Below are 26,392 nucleotides of genomic sequence, written 5' to 3'. Positions count from 1 at the left end.
TTAAGTAAATCATGACCTTGAGCAAGATACTTAACCATATTCTTCTTTTTCTCTTCACTTGCCCAACTAGTTACTCATAGAGTTTTCATGTAAATGCAATAACAAGTATAAAAATGCTTTATCACATACTAATAATATAATAGTCCAAGTAATTGTGCACATGCTTTTCAAATTGTCTTTCCCACTGGCCTCTACTGTAATTTTGTTAAAGTATTCCTACCACAAAGACATACAGAAAAAAATTGAGTTTTCTGTATATTTCTGTATATATGAGAAAATTTAATTAGGTTACACAGTTAAATTCAGTCAAGATATGATTTTCAACTATGTTAAGCAATCCTTAAAGCCCATACAACCTTGTTTAAAATATGAATTTGGCTGGGCACAGTGGCTCATGTCTGTAATCCCAGCACTTTGGGAGGCCAAGGTGGGTGGACTGCTTGAGCCCCACCCCTCTCCCAAAAAAGTTAAATTTTTATCAGTCGATTAACATTTATTTCTAATTAGAAAAGCATTTGTAGGCATTGACTGATCCTTCTCTTAAATAATTCTCTGGCCCATGCTATACTGCTCATATAAGATAACTATATAGACGAGTAGAACTCCTTTCCTAATTTGCATAAACCTGCCCTAATTCAGAGGAGTAAATCCTGGGGATTTATGTACCCTAGTCATATTACCAGTCCAAATTATTATTATTTTGAGACAGAGTCTTGCTTTGTCGCCCAGGCTGGAGTGCAGTGACGCAGTATCAACTCAGTGCAACCTCCACCTCTCAGGTTCAAACAATTCTCGTGCCTCAGCCACCTGAGCAGCTGGGATTACAGGTGTGTGCCACCATGCCTGGCTAGTTTTTTGATATTTTTAGTCAAGACGGGGTTTTGCCATGTTGGCCAGTCTGCCAGGCCCAAATTATTTAACTTTACTTTTGACAAGATCGAAACAAATTACAAAAGTTAGCATTCACACTAAACACTTAATTTCAAAGACTTAAGAAAGGCCACTATAACTGAGAAAGCTCTAGTTTTTATATCCAAAAAATAGTAAAATACATAGCAAGGCTTGAAAGCTCCTGGAGTAATCAAGTTCCAGGTTACCGTATTGCTATGTTTATAAATTCAGAACCCCCAAACTTAAACCATTTGGCATGCTTTAAAAATTATTCTCACTCAGTTCTAATGAAGTAAATTTTCCCTTAAACTCTTACCTGTAATGCTGCTGTTGAGGAGGAAGTGCCCATGTGATGGTCAGAGCATGAATTTTTCTGATTGGAACAACTAGACAAAAATATTTTCCAGAAGAACAGATATAAGTGTTTCTCTATAACTTTTACTACATTACAAGAATGTTTAAAATTCAATATATTTATCCTCCAATAAACAAGGGAAGGTTAAGTACAATGCACTTATTATTTCAACTTGCCAATTTTCCAATTCGAATAATGCAATTTTTGTAAATTTCTTTTTTATTTGGTTTCAGAGGTAGAGAAAGCAGGGATAAAAGAACTACGAGGATATGAAATGCTGCTGTGTATGGATCTCTTCTTGCAAGAAAGGATACAAAACTAGGAGTCAGGAGACCCATGGCTGAAATCCAGTCCTACCACTATCTTGCTATATGTGCTTATATGACCTGAGAAAATCACTTGCATTTAAATCTTTCTGAATCTGTTTACTCATAGTAAAATGAGTGAGTTGGGTTGAAGTATCTCTAGGATTCTTCCCAATGCTATTATTCTATGAATAGGAAACCTAAAACCAGAAAGAATACAATCAAAAATAAGTTGTCTCTGGAAAGAGTTAGCTTAATATTAACAGAATGGAGCCAGCAGCAGAAGGGTGTAACAAAACAGTCATTGATTAGAGGAAAGCAAAAGGAAAGAGACTGGTAATGGGGTGAAGAAGGAGGAAATACCTAAGGCAATTAGTAAAAACAGAAAAAAAAAAATCTGCCGTGATAGAAAAAAGAAAGAGAGATAGTGAATTAAGAATGTTTCTGCAATATTCACTGTAGGCAAATTGTTAAGTAAATTATAATGTAATCACACAACTCATTATGTAGTTATTACAGGTATACTATTAAATGAAACAAAGCAGGAGACAGAATTATATATACACTTTATAATCTCAACTTTGTTAAGAAAATATACCTATTAGAAAATCAGAAAGAAATCTGGAGGCTGGGCGTGGTGGCTCACGCCTGTAATCCCGACACTGTGGGAGGCGAACGCAGGCGGATCACTTGAGGCCAGGAGTTTGAGACCAGCCTGGCCAACATGGTGAAACCCTGTCTCTACTAAAAATACAAAAATTAGCTGGGCATAGTGGTGAGTGCCTGTAATCACTGCCACTCAGCAGGCTGAGGCAGGAGAATCGCTTGAACCTGGGAGGCGAAGCAGTGAGCTGAGATTATGCCATTGCACTCCAGCCTGGGCAACAGAGCAAGACTCTGTCTCCAAAAAAAAAAAAAAAAAAAAAAAGAAATCCGATACAAATGACTTCTCTTGATGGTAAGATTTAACGGTGATTTTTCTCCCATTTCTTGACGTTTTATATTTTTATTTAGCAAATATTGCTCTCACAATGAATTTAAAAGGAAACGATTTCCAAAGTGTTTTCTCTCGCCTCTATTTTTATTCATTTAAAGGCAAAAAAAGAGCAGAATATAAATAAAATGAAACATGAATGAAAATTTAACAAAACAGAGAACAAAAGGGACGAAAGGTAAAGCAAGGAGAAAGCATGAAATACACTGAAGTAGCAGCAGGGCACCAGAATCAATCGGTCTGCAGCTAGTCAGTGGTCTGCTATTATTAATTAGATCTCCATTGCCCATCTACTCCCTTTCCAACCCAGCTGTATTTTCTGTTGTGTTCTCATTTTCAATGAAAATTGGCAGCTTCAATTAGGTTAAAGAGAATGTGCTAACATTATTTCAAACAGTTTTAACTTTTGGTTCACAAACCTCTATAAAGTTTGTTAAATGCTGGTGTGTCAAATGGATCCGTTAAATGGCCAAAGTTTGGTCTGGGTAACCCACTGAAAGTAAAACACATACATACAAATTTAATTGGCAAAAGCCTTTATAAGCAATGTCTTTTGGGATATCTAACTGAGCGATATTTATAATCTATTCTACATACTCCTTCTTGGAAAGCATTCCAGGCAGGAACAAATAGATGGCAACACAGTCACAAAATCTTCAGTTACACAATCTGTTCTTAGCCTCAGCCCAATAACTCAAAAGTCTTTACAACTCAAGAGATAGAGAAGAATAAATTTAAAGGACCCCCTCTCACCCCAATATTTACTGACTCTATCAGACCCATTTAATTTCAGTTCTCCTCCTGGACAAAGCCATTTCAGAAAGAAACTTAGAGATAATACTTTTTTAAAATCAACAATTATACATGAAGTGAATATTAGGTATAAAGCACTATATTAGGCACTGTGGTATTTAAAAGACTTGGTCTCTCCTAGGGGCTTCTACTCTGGTTGAAGATATTGTAACTTTAATATTTCTTCCAAAACACAGTCGATGCAAATTAGTATTAAATGCCTTGAAGAATTTTTAACCTGTCTAATTAAGGAAACAAAGTTATTAGTGAATAATATATGAGATTTTTTTTAATGCTCATCAGAGACTGATGGAACCTAATGAATTCCTCTATTAAACATACCTCTGATTTCATTAAAGTTTCACATTTGACATTTCCATAGTTCACACTCAAGACTTCTAATCAGAAAAAAAAAAAAAAGCCCCACAAATTTGTCATGCTCTTGATTATCTTTACATACCAAAAAGCACTGCTAATTATCAATGGAAATTCATATAAAGCCAAATTAATAATAACCAATCAGTTGTCATTATAAATTATTCTAACATTTTATGCTGTTTTCTTTCATAAATTTAAAATAATTATGTATGAGAAGACTAACTGGGAAAATCCACAGGTTACTCATCTCATGCAAGAAAAAATATCTGTTTTCATTAATTTTGTTAAATGCAAACTACTAGGTAAGGGAAGAAAGATTTCATTGCTTCAGAATTAAATTTTTTGTAAACTTTGTAACAAAAAGGTAGCAGTAATGTATCTTTTAAATATTTGTACTATTTTGATGAATTTGAGGTGGAGAAAAATCGTTTATATCATCCTGAACTGAAACTCTACATACAATTTCTTATAAAAGAACATCTGGTTTGACTATATAAAATAAGTTTTTCAGGCAGTATGGAAAGTCAGCCATCATCTAAAAGATTACTTCTTTTATGGGGAAAACCAGTGCAATATCCAAACAACTGACTTAAGAAAACAAATTTTCAGAACACAATTTGTCCCAACGCGGGGGATGTAAATGTGCATATTCTTCTGCCTCTCATATAGTATTTTCTTTTGTATCACAGAAAAGCTCTAAATAAATGTAAAAGGAGGCATAAATTTTTCAGAATTATTGCTTACTATATACATTTACAAGCCTGTAAATTTTGAACTATGGAAATCTGGCTTATCATCTTAGTTTACCCACTCAAAAGCTGTGTGATCTTGACAGTCATTAAGTTTGTTTAGGTCTTAATTCTATCACCTGTGTAAAAATAAAAAAGCAAAAAACCTTTGGGACTCATACAAGATAATGGTCTCTTTAACTCTGAAGGTGTATGATGTATGAAAATAAATATCTTACTTGTTTGGTATCTGAGAGAAGATTTCAGTCACCCACTTTTCCAAAGTGTCCAGAGTTTCTTGAGAGGGGAGGGCAGGGAAGGGACAGGAGAATGCAATGACATTATTCAAGGGAGAAATGCAATTAGATTTCTCAGAGATCTTTAGCTAAAAAACAAAGGGATATTTTAATTTGGCCATTACTTGCCACTCTTGAACCAGTAATGGATTAACAGGAAAAATAACAGTAGAAAAGAAAACCTTACGACTCACAGAATTTTGTGAGACTCCTTTATTTCTCCCTGGTAAAGTTAGAAAAGGCACACAAGTTTAACAAAAAAATGTATCTTTAGCATTAGGCTAGTGTGAAGGACCAAGAGATAAGATTATGCCAACCATCCTACACCCATTCCAAAACTTACATCCTCTTGGAAGGTTTTTCCATACTAACCCATATTACATTAACCTCACCTTTTTGCCATCTCATCAGTACTTTTATATTCCACTTGTTTTACATTAATTTACACTTGCTGAGGTTTTAACTAATAGGTCTTCTTTTTAGGCTTTATATATATATATATATATATATAAATCATACATATATATGATTTAGGTTTTCCTTTGATTCACTTCTTATATTTAATAAGAAATTCTTTTGAAATTTATAGTAAAAAATAGATCTAAATGAAAAAGGAAACTTTTTGCTTTATCTGAGTGACCATCATTGAAGAGTATCTGTTAATTCTACCAGGTACATGAATTTCACTAATTCTCAATAGAGAACCCCATTATATAAAACATGGGATTCAGACTAATTGATTTCTCAATTTATATTATACTATTTATATAGATGTTTGACTCTTAAATGGTATAATTAATGCTAAAAATCTAAATCCTATGAAATCTACACTGTACATAGTTTTCATCAAAACTCTAGCCTAGGCACAGTGGCTGGGGCCTGTAATCCCAGCTATCTCAGAGGCAGAGGCAGGAGGATCACCTGAGCCCAGGCATTTGAGGTTACAATGAGCTATGATTGTGCCACTGCACTATAGCCTGAATGACAGAGCAAAACCCTGTCTTGTTAAAAAACAAAAACTCCAGGACTTGTTTTAAAATTTTGAAATAAGCATTAATAAGCTCTCATATCTGCCATCACAGAGGAAGAGAATACAAAAGAAACAGAATAACTAATTCAAGAAAAACACATGGAATTATTTGCAAACACAATAATCAAAAATTGTGAATTAACTTGGGGAATACCAAATATGGAATTACCTAATTTAGCAAATGTAAAAGGAACCTAGAAGCAATTTGAACAAAAGAATCTACCATACCACGAAACTTTACCTTCAAGTCAACTTTAGTGAACTCATTTTGATCATAAATGCAAAAATGTTTTACATCTAAGTGCCAAGTCATATTTGATCTTAATTTTGACAATGTAAAAAGCAAAACTTTATAAAAAGGGGAATCACATTAGGGTGAGAGGATTAGCCTTTCAAATAGAAATGTGCAAACTATAAGGTATGTTAAAAGGAATAATTTAGCAATTTACTAACTTTAAAAAACAAGTAGGTTGAAATGTAAAGAAACAAAAGAAAGCTTCCATGATTTCCTTAATGAGAAAAAGTTAATGTGAGTTACTGAAGACAATGATAAAAGAAGGAAAATAGAGATATTCATCAGTCTTTACATTTAAGATACTTCTGCGATAGAGGTATTCATCAGTATTTTATATTTAAGATACTTCTGCCATTGTCACCATGATCAATCTCAATTAATCATGCCATTTTTACAGGACCTTATGTAAGAATGAACAAACCAACACTTTGCCCTGTAAGAGTTTGTAATCAATATAGAGTAAATGTAAAACCACAGATACAATTGCAGCTGAAGGTGGCTTAACAGATCAATTCATGACCTATTAGAATAGTAGTACATTCACAGACCAGCCTACATATCTTATCTTACAGATAAGACCTATTTCTGTAAGAGAAAAAAATTTGCCTGAGAATCTCATCATCTTGTGTTTCCCTGAGCTTTGCCACTAGCTACGTGACATCTCCAAGTTCTGATTTCCTTTACTTTGTATTAAGGTCAAGCACTAAAGTAATTAATAGTACACTGCAGCACTGATACAGGCAAACAAATCCTAAGAAAGCACTACTTCAAGGTAACTCTAAGAGCCATAATAAATAGTTACCTTTGGATTGAACCACTAAAGTCATGTAATGAGCAGAGTAGTAACGCAACCAGAATTCTCTCAATCTAGCATGTGTATCAATATTATTCTTTTTTGGCTCATGCTTGAGCGTCTCAGCATTTCCTATAAAAGAATGAAAAAAAATCATAGATATAACTAAGTTCACCTTGTTAAAAGTCTTCTACATCATCAATGCATATTTTGCTACCATACATGATTAATGAAATAACCCAAGGGACTCAAGAATATTGAACCAGTGTGCAATAATGTATTAATATTAATAAGACAAAAATGCATAAGAAACAATTCTGAAGTATATTTTAATATCCAAGGAATTCATCTCTGGTTGGGAAAACCTTAAAAAAACAGACAATAACTCCCTAAGCTTCCTTGCTTAATAATTAGTCTAGCAGTATTCAATCCAGGTTCTTTCTAATTATTTTAATAGTATTTTTGTCTAATTCTTTTTTTTTTTTTTAAAGATGGGAGTTTCGCTCTTTTCACCCAGGCTGGAATGCAATAGCACAATCTTAGCTCACAGCAACCTCCGCCTCCTGGGTTCAAGCGATTCTCCTGCCTCAGCCTCCCAAGTAGCAGGGACTACAGGCATGAGCCACCACACCCGGCTAATTTTTGTATTTTCAGTAGAGACAGGGTTTCACCATCTTGGTCAGGCTGGTCTCGAACTCCTGACCTCATGATCCACCCGCCTTGGCCTCCCAAAGTGCTGGGATTACAGGCATGAGCCACCGGGCCCAGCTATTTAATTCTTAAAAATAAAACACATGAAGCAAGAATGCCCTATAAAATGTATATAACTGTACAGAAATATACAGGGAAACAAAACACCCTTTAAAGAATAATTTAGATCATCTCATCCTAAATTTTACTCTATAGTCAATAGGATTAATATGAGGCTGTAACTAAATCCTACCACTAAGAAAATGCCATTATGAAAAACAGACACCAGTTAAACAGTTTACCAGATGAACAAAATTAAGTCACAGTTCAAAAACTCTTACAGAAGCTATTGCTACCTCTGTTGACAAATGGAAATGTCAGGCTGAGGTAGAGCACAGACTTTATAATCAGATACACAGATGTTCAAATCTCACATCCACCACTTACTATCTGTGTGATTTAAACAAATGAGATAACTTGACTGAAATTTAAAATAGAGATGGGGTCTCACTATGTTGCCAAGGCTGGTTTTGAACTGGTCTCAAGTGATTCTCCCACCTCAGCCTCCCAAAGCATTGGGATTACAGGTGTGAACCACCACGCCTGGCCTAAACCTGTTTATCTTTAAATGGAGATGATAATAGTACCTATCTCTGAACATTGTGATAATGATCAAATGAAATAATTCATGTAGTGTTAGCACAGTATCTGGCACTTAAAAAGCATTCACAAAATGTTAAGTGTTACTCTTGCTATATTCACTGTTAGAGAACCAAATAGAGGCATATTTAACAACTTCATGTTTGAAAGGCTAACTAGCTATCCTAAAAGGTAAAAGGTACCTAGGGGCTCTAGCTTTATAATTTTCAATTCTTTATCAGCTTTTCTTATTCTAAATCTTAACTAGAAAATATGAAATAAGATGATGTATTTAGTATCTTACCCCAAAAGAATTTTCCCATAGGATGTCCAGGTCTAGCAAGGCTTCCAAACAACATTTCCTTTCTGTTTGCATCAGAAGGCCTTGCAAGTTGATATTCTGTCAATTTTAAAGAAACACGTAATAAAACAAAATTCAGTATCTCCTTTATTATAGGGAAATTCAAACTTACAGAACGGAAAGCAAGGAAGTAACAAAAATTAACTTCATGAATCACGTGTTATAAGACTGAAGTGGGAAACTCAATGATCCAGGCCTGGCTCTATGACTTAATATGACCTGCAATTTTGGGTAAATCAATTCAGCTTACCAGAGTCTTACCCTTATTTTTCAAATGAAACACAAGGTAGTTAATAATCTGAAAGTTTCAGCTCTAGGATGCTATGTACAAGATTTTACTGACGAAAATGCTAATAAAATATTAATCCTTATATCTGGGAACTTGGTCATATACATTGTTTAAATTTCTTCCAAAACCAACTATGTTGGTAATAAAGTATGATGGCTAAGAACAATCCACTTTGAAGTCAGAAATACCATTAGCTACTGCTAAAGACGAATGTTTGTTTCCCCCCCACCCAAAATTTCTATGTTGAAACTTAATCCCCAGTGTGATGGTATTTGGAGGTAGGGGCCAATGACAAATGATTAGGTAATGAGGGCAGAGCCCTCATGAATGGATTAGTGCCTTGTAAAAGAGACCTCAGAGTGCTCCCTTGCCCCTTCCACTGTATGAGGACAAAGAGTGAAAGCAGTTGTCTATGAACCAGAGAGCAGGCTGTCACCAGACACCAAACCTGCCAGTTCTTTGATCTTGGACTTCTCAGCCTCCAAAACTGTAAGAAACAATTCTGTTGTTTATAAGCCACCCAGTCTGTGGGATTCTTTTATGGCAGCCCAAATGGACTAAAAACCGCTAGAATTGCAGTTCTGACACTAAGCTCAACAACCTTGAGGAAGTTATCTAACATACTTGACTCCATTCCTCCAAAACTGTAAGAAAATAAATGTTTTATTTTAAGCCACCATGTTTCTGCAATAACAGGTAATATAGCAGACATGTAAACATATCTACGAAAAGTGATTTAAGACCCCTTGCAACTGATAAAAATAGAGTATAAATATCTGAACACTTAGAGACCACATTTGGAAAGGAAACAAACATTAAAAATAAAGAAGTAAGTAAATAAAAATAGAGACTGCACTTTGACACATAATTAAGATTTAAAAAGGCATTGGACATGCCTTTCATCTCAATCACTAAGACATACTACGTAGGCAATTATATATGTTTATGTGAGTATAAACTATCATTAAAATAAAAAGTCAATTATTAAAAATAATTTTTCGGCCAGGTGCAGTGGCTCACACCTGTAATCCCAGCACTCTGGGAGGCCGAGGCGGGCAGATCATGAACAAAAGCACAGCAGAATTTTTACTTTAGTTCAGCATCAACCAAAACTCCACACTGTGTGTGTATATACATATATATTTCTTTCAGCATAATTTTTCAAAGCATAATAAAATATATTCTGGCTTAAAATTGTAAAATCTAATTAAAGGTCTGCTTGTTTAAACACTGGTATCAACCCACTCTAGAAACTGTATAAAGAAAAACATACTAGAAAGCATTTAAGACACAGATAACAGTTCTTGAGTCTCAAAATATGGAAAGTGCTTTTACAGTTATCCTTAGTTGTTTTTTCATCCATTCAACAGGTATTTAACTGGGTTTAAGGTAAAACAGACACTGTGGTAGGCAAGCAAAAAAATGAAGAAAATGAATCTTTGATTTCCAAGGAGCTACTACAGCTAGGAGGAGCCTAACCATTCCATCCTTTTTTACAAATAAACTGAATGCCACAGCTAGACACTTCTGTAAGTTAAACAGGGGTCTGCTGACTTCCAGATAGATCACTCTAGCCATCTGTAGTTTACTCAGCCTAGTAAATGCTTTACATCATTATTAGAACTAGACACTGCATCAAACCAAGGAGGAAAATACTACAAAAAGTGGAACAAATACAGAGACTTGCAGTCGCTATAAGCCAAGCCTAACCTATATGAACTAGAAGTCCCCTCAAGTCTAGTATTAAATGCTTCTAATACTTAAATAAATCAAGCAGGGATAATATACAATGGTGATATTTATTGGTACTATGTAATTAAGGAATATTTATAGCACAGAGCTATAATGAAGCCTCACCCTATATAAGCACATTGTTTTCCTTTATAGTCTTCAATCTTTGAATCTCAAAAGATTAGCCCCTATTGTAAAACCTTCGAAAAGCAAAGGATGAAAAAACTAAAATCCACCATCCTTTTCATTTTCTTCAAATCTACACTGAATTCAATGTTTAATGACTTCAGGAACAAACAGAACACATATTTCAATTTAGTCCTTTAAAACATAAAGATAAAATGGTCTACAGATAAAGAAGGACAAATGAAATAAGTAACTGGTTTCATGAAGGAAAAAACTGTAGTTACACATAAAGTACTCCTCTTACCACTATCAACAGCTTCAACTTCACGGTCAATTGCATCTCTGATCATTAGTGGGTGGATGAAGAACTGGGCCCATCTGAACAAAAAACAAAACTGGCATTTCTGTTTTTGTTCACTTTCATCAATTAACATCTATTATTTTAATTAAGAAACTAAGTTGGAGATTTAATTCACAATCCTAAGTATATAAAATCTAAATAATCTGCGTTTCTATATTTTAAACTAATATCTACAGGTTACTTTAACTTTTTCATTGTGAAATATATTTAATAACAATCATACAGAAAAGTTAACAAAACATGAACATATAAACTACACCTGAGTGGCCCACCCAGATGAAGAAACAGACCACAGTCAACACTCTAGAAGCACCCGGCTCCTACCCTTACCTCAAGAAATATCCTGAATGTATAGTAGTAATTTCTCTCCTTTTCTTTATAGTTTTATTACCTATATACCTATTTCTAAACAAATGTTTATCAACCCTTTTTATTTCCATTATCATCCCTTAGGAGCCTTTTCAGAAATGTTCTCCTATTCATTCCTTTGTAAAATTGTAATACCACAGATAGTCTATTTATGTAATGTTATGTATATGCATGTTTTTATAGAGTATATAAAGCTTACTTTTTTAATTCAATGCAAGGTTACAGATGACTAAAAACGTTTCAGTTAAAAGTTAAATTAGAATTTTAAAGACTTGGTATTTAAGTTAATCTTATAATGTTATCTGCTTTTTAAATTAATTTTTAATTATATCAACTGTGATGTATCAAATTACATATACAAATTACCACTTATATAAATACATAATAGCAATGCAATTAAATTGTTAAAAATTATTTAAAAATTGGTGTATTGGTGTTTTTCCAGCAAAATAAAACAATTTAAAAAATTAATTTCCTAAAATGTTTAGTAAACTTTTTTTTGTGTGTGTGTGTGGATATAGTGTCTCACTCTATCACTCAGGCTAGAATGCAGTGGCACAATCACTGCTCACTGTGGCCTCAAACTGCCAGGTTCAAGCAATCCTCCTGCCTCAACCTCCGAAGTAGGTTGAGACTAGAGATGTGTACTACCATTTTTTTTTTTAATCTTTAAATTTTTTGTAGAGACAGGGTCTCCCTACATTGCTCAGGCTTCTTTAAAAAACTTTTAACTTTTGCTTGCAATAAGGTAACTTTTAACTTAACTACCTGCTAGATATATTGGGGCATTTTTTTTCTTTTCAGCACTTGGTATGATTAATGATGGGTTGGATAATTTCTGTTGACTTAAATAATGAAACTAATTTTATTTAATTCTGTCACCCAGACTGGAGTGTGTAGTGGCACATCACGGCTCACTGGAGCCTTGACCTCCCCAGGCTCAGGTGATCCTCCCACCTCAGCATCCCAAGTAGCTGAGGCTATAGGCATGTACCATCATGCCCTGCTAATTTTTTTCCCCCACCATGTTACCCAGGCTGGTCTCCAGCTCCTGGGCTCAAGTGATCCACCTGCCTTGGCCTTCCAAAGTGCTGGGATTATAGGCATGAGTCACCATGCCCAGCCTACTAACATTCTTAAAAGATATTTTTATTTAGTGTACAATTTATGATTCTAGTTATTAGTTGGTAGTTATTTTCCTTCAGAGCACCGAAGTTGAGTAGTCATCTGTAAGTGTAACTCATCTTCCTTTGAAGAAAATTTTCTCGTTTATCTGGCAAAAATTTTCTATATTTCTTCTAATGTATCCTTTTGGAAGTTATTAGACTTTAACCTCTGATTTGATGTCTTACAACAGGTTCTGAAAATTTTCCAGTGATCAACACTTCAAATGTTGTCTCTACTTCAATTTTCTCTCTCCTCCTTCTAGGACTACAAGTAAAATACATGGGATGTTTTCATTCTATCCTCTATGCTTCATATTCTTTGTATTTTTAATTTTGTGCTATATGCTATATTTGGGTTATATATGTTCTTTATGCTATATTTGGGTTAATTCCTTCTGTCTTATCTTCTGGCTTACTAATTCTATCTTCAACTCTATTTACTCTTAAACTTGTCCATGACGTTTTCAATTTTTTTATCATAGTTCAGTTCAAGATGTATCTTTCCATTTTACAAATTTCCTAGGTCATATTTGACAGTTTCTTATTCCTTGCAAGTATATTCAAATTTGTCTTTTATTTCTTTTTTTTTTTTTTTGAGACGGAGTCTCGCTCTGTCACCCAGGCTAGAGTGCAGTGGCACTATCTCGGCTCACTGCAAGCTCTGCCTCCCACGTTCAAGCGATTCTTCTGCCTCAGCCTCCCAAGTAGCTGGGGATACAGGCACCCACCACTGGACCTGGCTAATTTTTGTATTTTTAGTAGATATGGGGTTTCACCATATTAGCTCGCCTGGTTTCAAACTCCTGACCTCGTGATCCACCTGCCTCGGCCTCCCAAAGTGCTGAGATTACAGGCATGAGCCACCACATCTGGCCTTTATTTCTTAAAAAATAGAAAGTATAATTATTTTAGAAATTGTGTGTAACTATGCCAATACTTGAGATGTCTAAGAATCTGTTTGTGTTATCTGTTCTCAATCATGTTGTATTATTTTCCTGAGTACCTGCTTATTTTTGACTGAATGTTGGTTATTTTACTTGAAAAAATATTTGGGCCGGGCGCGGTGGCTCACGCCTGTAATCCTAGCACTTTGGGAGGCCAAGGCGGGAGGATCACGAGGTCAGGAGATCGAGACCATCCTGGGTAACATAGTGAAACTCCGTCTCTACTAAAAATACAAAAAATTAGCTGGGCGTGGTGGCGGGTGCCTGTAGTCCCAGCCACTCGGGAGGCTGAGGCAGGAGAATGGCATGATGAACCCAGGAGGCGGAGCTTGCAGTGAGCCGAGATAGTGCCACTGCAGTCTGGCCTGGGCGAAAGAGCAAGACTCTTAGGGCCTAGGAGGAAGGCATCTTCCTTTTGAGATGCCTTATGTTTGCTTCTCCCAGGCTCCTGGGAACACTACCAGTTCTGGCCCATGAAGCTACAATCAAGACTTGGGGTTCCCCAGAACACTCAGGCACTTGGAAACTAGGCTATAACTACTCAGGATGCCTCATCCTTTTCCACAACCTGAAGGTGAAGATTTTGTATTCCCAGCTTATAATGGGGAGGGTCTCCTATTAGAAGTGGACATCCTAAGCTTTGATATTTGTCCCTCTTACCATGAAATACTGATAAAATAAAGTTCAAATTTACTGAAAATAGAAGACGCCACCATGGTAAAGATGGCTTCCATGCTCACTTACTTAACTGGAGTAAAAATTTAGTCATTTCCTCAGCTGTTTATTTAAATGATCCAAGATACTTATAAACAATGTGACCTGTGTGAGGGAATCAGATTTTGCTAACCTATTAAAAACAGGTACTTAATCCATTTTATATAAGAGCATATTACACATGTATAAAGGCTTTTCCTTATACATTGTAGAAGTATAATATTATAGCATTTATTACAGTATTTGCATCCTATAATGCTCTACTTATGGCATAAATTTATGATTTGATATTCTCATTAATTTATCCTATTAATGCAGTGGCTTTCTTATTAATTAGGTGGCTTTCTTTTTAAATAAAAATAAATGTGTAAGGTGATATTCTTAGATGCTGAAGCAGTCCTTGTACAAAATATATTTAGAACAACTCTTTAAAAGGAAACAAAACAAATTTCTTAACTATATTTTATACCAAATTTCATCATCTCTGAGATGGCCAGAATGTATTCATATCATACATACCATTTGCCTATCCTTTTTCCCAATAAAATCACTTTTTCCTTCTTTATATATGGACAAAGCTAAATATAAAGTTGTAAAAATTCAACTTGTCTTCTGCTTAAGATTTCTTCACACATACAAAGACCTGTTTGGATTTTGTAAAACTTAAGAGCTGAGAACTCTGTAATAAGAGTAAAGATGCAGTTTTCTTCAAAGTTGTACAGTTAAAGTCTCCTCTGAAGGTATTGCTGATCCTGTCTAAATTTATAGGAAAGATTATCTCAGGCACCACCATTTGCATTGCCTTCATTGATTTATCTTTCTTTTTTTTTTTTTTGAGACAGGGTCTTGGTCCATCACCCAGGCTGGAGTACAGTGGTACAGTGGTGCGATCTCAGCTCACTGCAACCTCCGTCTCCCAGGTTCAAGCAATCCTCGTGCCTCAGCCTCCCAAGCAGCTGGGATTACAGGCCTGCGCCACCACACCCAGCTAATTTTTGTATTTTTAGTAGAGATGGGGTTTCACCATGTTGGCCAGGCTGGTCTTGAATTCCTGGGCTCAAGTGATCCACATACCTTGGCCTCCCAAAGTGCTGGAATTATAGGCATGAGGCTGCAGTCAGCCAAGATCACACCACTGCACTCCAGCCTGGGCAACAGAGTGAGACTGTCTCAAAAAAAAAAAAAAAAAAAAAAAATAGTGGCATATGCTTCCAATTTATAGGAATATGTCCAAAAGATTTTTCCAGATCAAATTAATCTCTTAAGAAAAGAGATAATTTCTTTTTATTTTATCTTTTTTATTTTATTTTGTTTTTGAGACAGAGTCCCACTCTGTCACTCAGGCTGGAGTGCTATGGCATGATCTCAGCTCATTGCAACCTCCGCCTCCTGGGTTCAAGCAATTCTCCTGTCTCAGCCTCCCAAATAGCTGAGATTACATGCATATGCTACCAAGCCCAGCTAATCTTTGTGTTTTTATTAGAGACAGGGTTTCACCGTGTTGGCCAGGCTGGTCTCGAACTCCTGGCCTCAAGTTATCCGCCCGCCTCGGCCCCCCTAAGTGCTGGGATTACAGGTGTGAGCCACCACACCAGGCCAATTTTTAAAAAAAATATTAGATCTCTGTCATGTTTAAAAAAATTTTTTTTGGTCATTTATCTTTTGATTTTATGGTAATTTTTGCTATAAAGGAACTGCATTAATTCATTTAACAAATCTGAGTATCTACCAAATTCTTGATTTGCAGATATATCAACAAAAAATAGACAAAAATTCCTGTTCTGAAGGAGCTTACATTATACTAGACAAATGTGAGGTTTCTTTTTTCTTTTACATTTCAATCTTGCATATATCTAGAATTAGGTATAACTTTTTTCTACTTTTCTACTTTTTTCCAGTGTAGACTTTGGTCTGCAACCTTGTAATCTCAAACTTCTACTATTGTACCGACAAACTTTCTGGAAAACAATTTTGCAATGAATTTCAAAAGCTTAAAGAAAAAAAAGTCTTAAAAATATATTTGCAAATATACTCAGCAATTTCTCTTCTTAAAACTTAATAGAAATAATTAAGGATATTCACAGAGATCAGGATAGTCATCACAGTATTAGAAAACTGGAAACAACTCAATTGTCCGATCATATGTAACTGATTAAACACCTTATGGTACTTCTATACAATGTAAATAACATACAATCACTAAAAATCATGTTTTATAAGTTATATAAGTTAAAATGATATATCTTGTTTAAAATTAACAATTATAAAAGGGTATGAACAATATGATCAGTATACATTAAAAAATATAGATGGGTCTTTACCAAAACATTAATGGTGGTTATCTCTAGATTATAAAATTGGAGGCAATCTTATCCCTTTTTTGCTTCTCTGTTTCTCCATATTTTCTACTAAATTCTGTTTTTTAAATGGCTGGGCAAAGTGGCTCACACCTATAATCCCAGCACTTTGAGAGGCGGAGGCAGGAGGATCACTTGAGGCCAGGAGTTTGAAACCAGCCTGGGCAATACAGAGGGACTCCCAATTCTACAAAAAAATTTAAAAATTAGCTGGGGGTGGTGGCACATTCAGCCCAGGAGGCTGAGGTTGCACTGAGCCATGCATTCATGAAATTGATGGCCAATTGCACCACAGCACTCCAGCCTAGGCAGCATGGCAAGACCATATCTCTTTAAAAAAAAAAAAAAAAGTCAATAGAGAATACATTATTGATGAGTCAATAGAGAATACATTATTAATAAAATTAATAAAACCCAAAAGGTGTTGAGTTTTATTTTAATCTTTAATACAAAGACTATATATAATAGAACAAGGTCAAAGTGTATTTAACAGTTTAACAGTTTTTTCTCCAAATAAAGTTTTGTTTGTTTGAGACAAGGTCTCAAACAAACTCTGTCACCCAGGCTGGAGTGCAGTGGTATGACTGTAGCTCACTACAGCCTCGAATTCCTGAACCCAAGCAATCCTTCCACCTCAGCCTCCTGAGTACCAAGGACTACAGGCACTCACCATCATGCTTGGCTAATTTTTTATTTACTTATTTTTGTAGAGACAGGTTCTTACTATTTTGCCCAAGTTGGTCTCAAACTCCTGGCTTTAAGCGAGCCTTCTACCTCAGCCTCCCAAAGTACTTGAGTTCAGGCATGAGTCACCATGCCTGGTCCAAGTAAAGTATTGTGACAACTCTACCGTACAAGAACACTCTATTTACATTTGCAAAGTGTCATTAGATCATTAAAATTAAAATATATTTAGAGTTAGTTACCTGTCAAGGGCTTCCTTGAAGTACTTCCTCTGGACATCAAACTGAAAGACGGTGCGTTCACAATCAGTTGAGGCATTATCACTACCCCCATGCTTCTTCAGGAAGGCATCAAACCCATTCTCATCTGGATATTTCAAACTACCCATGAATACCACTAAATGGAAAGAACACTAAGTCACACAACACAGATATAGACAATATTTTTATCATGTATGAACTTTTTATATGCATAGAAAAACTGAAAGAAAATAGACCAACACATCAAATGGTTATGTCTGAATTCTTTTTTTTTTCTTTGAGACAGAGTCTCACTCTGTTGCCCAGGATGGAGCACAGTGGTGCAATCTTGGCTCACTGCAAACTCTGCCTCCTGGGTTCAAGTGATTCTTGTGCCTCAGCTTCCCAAATAGCTGGGATTACAGGTGCGTGTCACCACGCCCGGATAATTTTTATATTTTTAGTAGAGATGGGGTTTCACCAGGTTGGCCAGGCTGGTCTCCAACTCCTGACCTCAAGTGATCCGCCCACCTCAGCCTCCCAAAGTGCTGGGATTACAGGCATGAGCCACCACACCTGACCCTAAATAATACTTTCTTCATTACATTTGTTTTTGTAACTTTCTATAATGCTCATGTTACTTTTATACTAAAAAAAAAAGAAATATTTCATATTTAAAGAAAGATAAGATGAACATATAACTTATAAAGAGATCAAAAAGATATTTAAGTCTAAATAGATTAAAATTCACCTTTTATTAATTAGATTAAAATTCAAACAAATTCACAAACACATATGCAGATTAACTGCTACTGCTTTTACAACTTAATCTCTTTAATTAAATTTAAGGAGATTAAAATTTAAGCACAAACATATGCAGATTAATGGCCACTATAAAAATTCACAAAGTAAGAAGTATATCCTCAAATACTTTAGAAAACCAGACCATTAAAAAAAGAGTAATTTAAAATAAATATTTGTAAAATAAAAATAAATATTTGTAACTATTTAACATCCACATAGGGTTTGTTTGTTTGTTTGTTTTTGAGCCGGAGTCTCGCTCTGTCACCCAGGTTGGAGTGCAATGGCACGATCTCGGCTCACTGTAACCTCCGCCTCTCGGATTCCAGGGAGTCTCCTGCCTCAGCCTCCAGGGTAGCTGGAACTATAGGTGTGTGCCATCATGCCCGGCTAATTTCTGTGTTTTTGTAGAGATGGAGTTTCACCATGTTGGCCAGGCTGGTCTCAAACTCCTGACCTCAGGTGATCCAGCGGCCTTGGCTTCCCAAAGTGCTGGAATTACAGGAGTGAGCCACCGCGCCCGGCCCCATTTAAGTTTTATTTAGGTACATTCCAAATTAAATGAAAAGTTTCTATTGTTTTGTTTTTATATTAATCATGCCTTTTGAATTTCTAGGTTTTTTTTTTGTTTCTTGTTTTTTGTTTTTTTTTGAGACAGAGTCTCGCTCTATCACCCAAGCTGGAGTAAAGTGGCACAGCCTCGGCTCACTGCAACCTCCAGTTCCCAGATTCAAATGATTCTCTTGCCTCAGATTCCCGAGTAGCTGGGACTACAGGCGCATGCCACCACACCCGACTAATTTTTGTATTTTTAGTAGAGACGGGGTTTCACCATGTTGGCCAGGCTGGTCTCGAATTCCTGACTTCAAGTGATCCACCCACCTCAGCCTCCCAGAGTGCTGGGATTACAGGCATGAGCCACCTCACCCAGGGAATTCCTGTATTTCTGATGCTTTGGCTGGGGGCCTTGCTAATCCTGGAAGGGACTGCCCTCCCCAGTACTGGTCATTTCCTAGAAAATGGCAATCATTTCCTGATCCATTGGCCTTAACATAGCTCAACAATAGTGACATCCACAGTTTAAAAGTTTCCTATGTGGTTTCATTCTAACTCTCGATATAAGTACACTCAGATTAAGTTTCCCCCATGATATTCATAAATCAAGGATTTTTTCTTAGCCTTTTCTCTTGCTAAATATATCATACTTCTGTCAAATCAATTACTAATCTTTGATATCAATTCATATAAGTTTGGAGAGGAGAAAAAAACACACCAGGAATGATATTTTACAAATTCTTACTGTGCTCCAAAAAGTGTGCCAGCCCCGGCAGGTCATCTGGATCAGCGAAACTCCCAACTCCAACACAAAGAGCCGCTGCAGACTGGAGTAATTAGAACACATACAAATAGTTGAGTCAACCCTAAAGGAATAATATTCGCATCTTATCTTAAGGATTCATTTGGAGACGGATGTTTTCCAATAGGAGTAACAAAATTCTTTCCCTGAGAATCAGGAGGAGCAGCAAAGTGAAACTCACCAGAACTGTGTCAGTTTCACCCTGCTGCTCCTCCGCTTGCCATCCTGCCAAATGCTGAACAGGTGCAGACCTAAGGAAAAAAAGCAGAAACAGACAGAAAAAAAGGGAAGAGGGACTGGACAGCCCACCCAAATATCATTTCATGTCAGCATTTCAGAATTCTGAACGAAGTTTTTTCCCTGAATTACTAGATGTTGGAAATCTGCGGAAGTAACATATCTAGGTAGATATCTCTGAAGATCTCTAAGCAATTAAAAGCTTTGTGTTGAGTGACTCAGTTACTAGATGTGAAACCTGTCAACATGTAACTTAGAAAATTTTGTTAAGATAGAATAAGATAATATTTTAGGAAAACATCTAACAAAAATAGTAAGTGATAAAAAAGATAAAATCGGTAGCTATTAAAAAGTATAACTAAATTTTAAAGAGGCTTTTTAGTTCTTCACTTCTAATTGAAGATATATAGCATACATTACTTATCAGGATATATTCTCCCAATACTTTGGGAAAATCAGAGTTTTTAACAAAATTGATGGCCAAGAGGTACACCAAACTGCACTTAAAATGATTGGGGCTTTTTTTTTTTTTTTTTTTTTTTTAAGACAGGGGTCTTGCTATGAGGCCCAGGCTGGTCTCAAACTCCTGGACTCAAACAATCCTCCCACCTCAGCCTCTCAAAGTGCTGGGATTATAGGCGTGAGCCACGGCACCCGAACTATTGGGGCATAATTACAGTAAGTTAAAAGACAAAAAAAAAGGAGAAAAAACGGTCAATTTGAATCCTTGAAGATAGAAAGGCAAATTATTAACTTTCCCAAATTTGTTTGTTTTCTTCAAACTTTGTAAATGTCAATTTTACAGGGCTAACATATTTGGTGAAACAGATTATTTTAATAAACAGTTACCCTCTTAACAAAAAGAGCTTTTCAAAAATAGCATGTACCTGGCATAAAGTCTAGCCATGTGTCAGAAAATGAAAGTGTGTTTTCAGAAAAACCAAACAGCCTCACTTGATACTATAAACCCCATTTTGAAGGCTTAGGCACATACACTCAGTTAAAACATTGGGGAATATCCAGTTCTTCAAACCACAATCTAACCTGTTCTGTGATGTTTTAATAGGTGCCTAACCTGCTTTCAGCTCCAACTACCCCATAAAGATTTCTTGTCTCGACCAGCAGGGTTGAAGACATTTTTGAATAAGTTGACTTAAACCACAGTCTATCAGTCAGCTTTGACCACAGCAAAAACAGGCTCTGCAATTGCTAGAAAAGAAATTCATACTTGAGAATTTTCTACCTAAAAAATTCATACCTGAGAAATTCATACTTGAGAATTGAATTAAGAACGCCCGCAACAAATCTTAATTCAATGTATATCATATTTAAATTTCAACCTTGTTAATTTATCAAACTTTTAAAATCAAGAACAACTTCTTTTGGGAGGAGGAAAATGGAGAGGGATTAAAAAAGATGCCTCAGAAAAGTAGTTAACTTCTTAATTAGGTAAATGTTATCCAAAAAACAATCAAATATCTTTCTTCTCAATTCCTTTATTAATTCTCACATTTACCTTAAACAAGGTTCACACATTTTTCAACTAAAAATTAGATCATAAAACCACTCTTAAGCCACCTCTTACCAAGGCTAATCTACTTTATTTCCTTTTTTCGAAAGTTATTCAACAAATATAAATATTTACCACTTACGATCTTGGGATCTTTCCTTTCACTAGTGAACCCATTGCTTCTGAATCAAAACAATTTGATCTCGTCTTCAAATTACTTAGGTTCCACTGTCCCAGGGGGATAATCCATAAAATTAGCTGTCAATATCTTATAAGGATTATATCACACTGAGTTCTCAGAAAAGAAAGGTAGCATCTAAGCCATTTTAAAAACGATCACTAGACTCCGACCCTGCTGCTAGAAAAGATCAACTTAGAATTTGATCTACCTAAGCAAAATAAAAAGGGGTACCAAAAAGGCTGAACAGACATGTTCATTTATCAAAGGTGTTCACAATTGCTTGTATAAATCTAAAGTATTTTATAATGTTTTGACATTTAAAATGGCTGTCAAAACAATTTTTAATTGTTTTAAAATGCTTTGTCAGTTAAAAGGAAATATAAAGAAGTCAGATCATGGGAAAAGCTACTTATAGATAGATGGAAAGATATAGAAAAAAATGTATAGATAAGAAGTATTCAGTTAAGAAATTATAATATGGTCAGGCTTAGAGCTAAAATAGGCCTCAGAATTTTATATTCTTGTTTTAAAACTGAGAAAAAAAAGAAAGAAAATGAAAACACCTAAAATCATGCAGAAAGAAAGGAACAGAGCCAGAAGTAGAACCCAGGTTTCCTGTCAGTGTTCTTTTCATTTTGTGACTTTTATAATTTCTTCCTATTAATGTTCTATTTGGAATTATGAGATCTATTTTAAGTTAAAAGTGAATCTATTAATTTCCAATCTGTTCATAGAGACCTTAGCATACAGACTATCAAGTGACATATATATACCTTTTTTTCCCCCAGTGTTTTGATGTTCATCTCTACAGCTTTCCAAGTTAAAACTATTTAATACTTGGTCTATCATGCTACCCAAAAACAAGATCACTAATAATCTGACTAGTAAACAGCAAAAAGCTTCTTAAAAATATTACTCAATCCAACAACTTAGTAAAAAATGGTACAATCTTTCGTTTAAAAAAATAATTTTTTCCAAGAAGAATGACTATTAAATCATATCTACTACTTATACCTCAACTCTTCCCATCTTTAAGGGTGACCACTTTTTTCCTTTTTCTTTTTCTTTTTTTTTTCTTTGAGACAAAGTCTCACTCTGTTAGCCAGGGTGGAGTGCAGTGGTGTAATCAAGGCTCACTGCACTCTCAACCTCCCTGAGCTCAGGTGATCCTCCCATCTTCAGCCTCTCAAGTAGCTGGGACCACAGGCATGTGCCACCACACCCAGCGAATTTTTTTTAATGTTTTAGAGAGACAGGGTTTCACCACATTACCTAGGCTAGTCTCAGAACTCCTGGACTCAAGTGATCTGCCCATCTCGGTCTCTTTGTATGTAGACTGTACCATGTTGAATATATTATCAATATTCAAGAAACTAGCTTGAACCAACTTTTGCTGGCCAATTCCACTGTACTGGCTCCGAAAATTATCCTCTGGGTACTCCCTACTACCAAAATGGAGGTATTCTTCAAAAGATATTAAGAAATTCTCCCTATCAAGCCTTATTTATCTATCCACTGATTGTTATTACATATTAAATAAGCTTAACTGCCCAGTTTCTATTTCAACACTTCCAAAGTACTCATTTGTCCAGACCTTCGCTTTCCCATATAAAGAGCTAAATCAAACTCAATTATCTAATTATCTATATAGAAGCTAACCATACAATAACTCTTAGAGCCCTAGGCCCATGTAAAGATTTCACACTAGCCCCATTCTTTTCTTCTTTTTTCAGTCTCACCAAGGATAACATACTCTTATTTCTCTAATCCAGGCTAAGAATTCTGCAGCTCCTCATCTACCAGTATTTGTTTTTAAAACATATAATGTATACAAATACACATAAATTCAAATACCTCTGAGTGTTGATTACCTCTGAGAGATATAGCTATGGGTGATTTTTATATTTTTGTTTTCTTTATATTCCATTAGTTTATATAATGAGCATTTATTACTTTTATAATTGGAGCAAAATGTTTTCAAAATGTAATCCTGATACAGAATAGACCTTTACTGAAGACCAAAAGATAACTGTATACTTCCTTTTTGCCATTAAGAAATAAAGCTTGAGTTTAGAAGTTACCCAAAGAATTCCCAAATTAGAAGAAAACAGACATGACTCGCACCTGTTTTTCAGTAGTTTTTTTTCTAGCTTCTGCCCTCTCTTCTAATTCTTCCAATTCATTATCCTCAGTATCAAGATCATCATCATGTTCATCATCAAACTCATCTTCATCATCAAAACCCTCTTCATCATCATCTTCTATTTCAGCTCCAGAATCTTCATCATCATCTTCTTCTTCTTCCTCCACCTCCTCTTCTTCTTCATCATCTGTTGTATTTCCTGTTTTACCTTCCATATTACTTAGGTCGGAAATCAAAAGTGCCTGCAAGCCATTCTGTAATTTGATGTATCTGGGGGAAAAAAAAAAACACACACACACATTTTGATTCAGCTGTTCTTTACACCAATACAAGTAATCAGCTTAGCAGAATTTTAAAAAAAAGAATCCAAGTACAAGTACAAATACACATATGCACAACTAACACTATTTGTGAACTAATAAAATTGGTTGCTCTGGAGAGGGAACCCCAAAAGCTCATCAGTTTTTGAACAGCTGGAGGGAAATGAAGGTAAGAACACTTCATAATATACGCTGTTTGTATTTTTAAATTTTGAACTACATAAATGTATTTACCTATTCAAAAAACACATTTTAGTAGTTAAAAATAATACAACTCACCACTCGGCCTCCCCTATTTCTCAGTTTGTAAGTATTTAAACATTCTATCATACCAGAAGACTTAGCCTAAGATAAATTGTATCCCTCAATATACAGAGCAGTCATGTCAGCTTAATATTACAGCAAAATCACACAAAATTAAACTGTTGATTTTCTTTTCTATAAAATATTTGACATATCAGTCTCCAAAGCTGCCTTTATGAACTAAAAAGTGGTTACATCTCTATGAAAATGAAATCACCCACAGACTGGTAGCCCCCCAGGAAGATTATTCTGCTTTTTTTGAGACAGAGTTTGCTTTACTGCCCAGACTGATCTTAAACTCTTGGGCTCAAGCAACTCACCTCAGCCTCCTGAGTGGATGGGATTACAGGCATGTGCCACCATCTCAAGCTCCTGATTCTTATCTGCGAAACTACTGTGCCAGTTTGATGACTAGGTATCTATTACAGACCACTCCCATTTACACTAATTCTTTTTTTTTTCCTTTTTTTTGAGACAGTGTCTCACTCTGTTGTGTAGGCTAGAGTGCAGTGGCATGATCTCAGCTCACTGCAGCCTCAACCACCTGGGCTCAGGCAATCCTCCCACCTCAGTCTCCAGAGTAGCTGGGATCACAGGCACAGGCCACCATACCTGGCTAATTTTTGTTTTTTTTTAGAGACAGGGTTTTGCTGTGTTACCCAAGCTGGTCTTGAACTCCTGGGCTCAAGCAATCCACCCACCTTGGCCCCACAAAGTGCTGGGACTACAGGCATGAGCCACCGCATCCAGCCCCGTTAATACTAATTTTTTCATGTATTTATTCAATAAACATTTATTTAGCACCCTTTACATATCAGATACCATGCTGCATTAAGGATAAAAAGGGTAAAACAAAATTCCTCACCATCTGGCATTCACTGTCTAATAATGAGATAAGCCAGTATAATACAGAATGACAGAGATAAATACAGAATGTAAGAAAGCAGCAGTCAGGGAAGGCATCTAAGACAAGGTACACTTAAGTAAATCCTTGAAGATAAAAAGTCAAGCAAAAACTAAGAATAACATGCAAAGAAAGACAAGGAAGAGAACCTTTGGCCTAAGATGGAAGACTGAACACTGGGATTTATCTACTTTCCACATAAAATAATCACAATTAGAGCTCAGGAGTTCAAGACCAGCGGGCAACATAGCGAAACCTCATTTCTACAAAAAATACAAAAAATTAGCCAGGCATGGTGGCATGTGCCTGTAGTCCCATCTACTTAAGAGGCTGAGGTTGGGAGGATGCTTTGAGCCCAGGAGGTCCAGGCTGCAGTGAGCCCAGATCGGGCCACTTCACTCCAGTCTGGGTGAAAAATGAGACCCTGTCTCAAAAAATAATAAATAAATAATAAAAAATAATCACATTTAAGTGATAGAAAAAATGTTTTTTTTTTTTTTTGGTTTGTGAAAATAAAATCATGACAGAAAACAGGAAAGGACACTGTTAGCAGATCACAAATTTTTAGAAATCATTAGAAGACATGCAAATTTGATCAGATTAATGGAGAAAACAGCAGAGAAAACCACAGACCTATAAACATGTAGTAAGATATTGGTTCTTCCCAGGAAACCCTAGAAAAAGTCTAGGCTTCAGATCAATAAATAAGAGCAAAGAGAGCCTCAGGGCAATAAGCTCAATTATTTAAACTGGAAGCAATCCAAGTCTACTGACAGCAGAATATAAAAACTGTGGTATATTCATATAATGAAAATTTTCTTCACAGTGGAATACTGTAACACAGGGAAATACAGAATTCAGCAACAAACTACAACAGTGGTTAATCTTAAAAACGTGAGTGAAAAAAGCAAATCACGAAAAAATACTATATGAGTACCATTCATATAATGCCAAAAAACAAGCAAAAGTAAACAGTATATTATTTAGGTATACATATATATATGTGATCAAACTTTTTTTAAGCAAAAGAATGATAAACACAAAATGCAAAACAGAGCGGGGCACAGTGGCTTGCGCCTATAATCCCCGCACTTTGGGAAGCCGAGGCA

The 26,392-nt window shown here is 35.6% G+C and overlaps 1 protein-coding gene across 5 annotated transcripts in view; it reads right to left on the bottom strand.

Annotated features, from left to right (window-relative positions):
• The window catches only part of NRDC (nardilysin convertase), a 92,853-nt gene that overhangs the window by 28,473 nt on the left and 37,988 nt on the right, over positions 1 to 26,392 (bottom strand). For 3 of the 5 annotated variants that reach the window (XM_009250104.4, XM_054548026.1, XM_054548022.1), the window contains exons 2-12: positions 23,738 to 24,026; positions 20,998 to 21,131; positions 19,867 to 19,936; positions 19,629 to 19,710; positions 17,531 to 17,684; positions 10,998 to 11,071; positions 8,491 to 8,586; positions 6,867 to 6,989; positions 4,683 to 4,740; positions 2,965 to 3,038; positions 1,208 to 1,277 (exon numbers count right to left, since the gene is read on the bottom strand). In XM_009250104.4, coding sequence (XP_009248379.1) covers positions 1,208 to 1,277; positions 2,965 to 3,038; positions 4,683 to 4,740; positions 6,867 to 6,989; positions 8,491 to 8,586; positions 10,998 to 11,071; positions 17,531 to 17,684; positions 19,629 to 19,710; positions 19,867 to 19,936; positions 20,998 to 21,131; positions 23,738 to 24,026 — 1,224 coding nt within the window. 5 annotated transcript variants of the gene reach the window in all.

The sequence above is a fragment of the Pongo abelii genome, chromosome 1, assembly GCF_028885655.2.
Source record: "Pongo abelii isolate AG06213 chromosome 1, NHGRI_mPonAbe1-v2.0_pri, whole genome shotgun sequence".
Taxonomy (NCBI): Eukaryota; Metazoa; Chordata; class Mammalia; order Primates; family Hominidae; genus Pongo; species Pongo abelii.
Note: the sequence above shows the minus strand (reverse complement) of the source record. Positions and strands in the feature narration are given on the sequence as shown.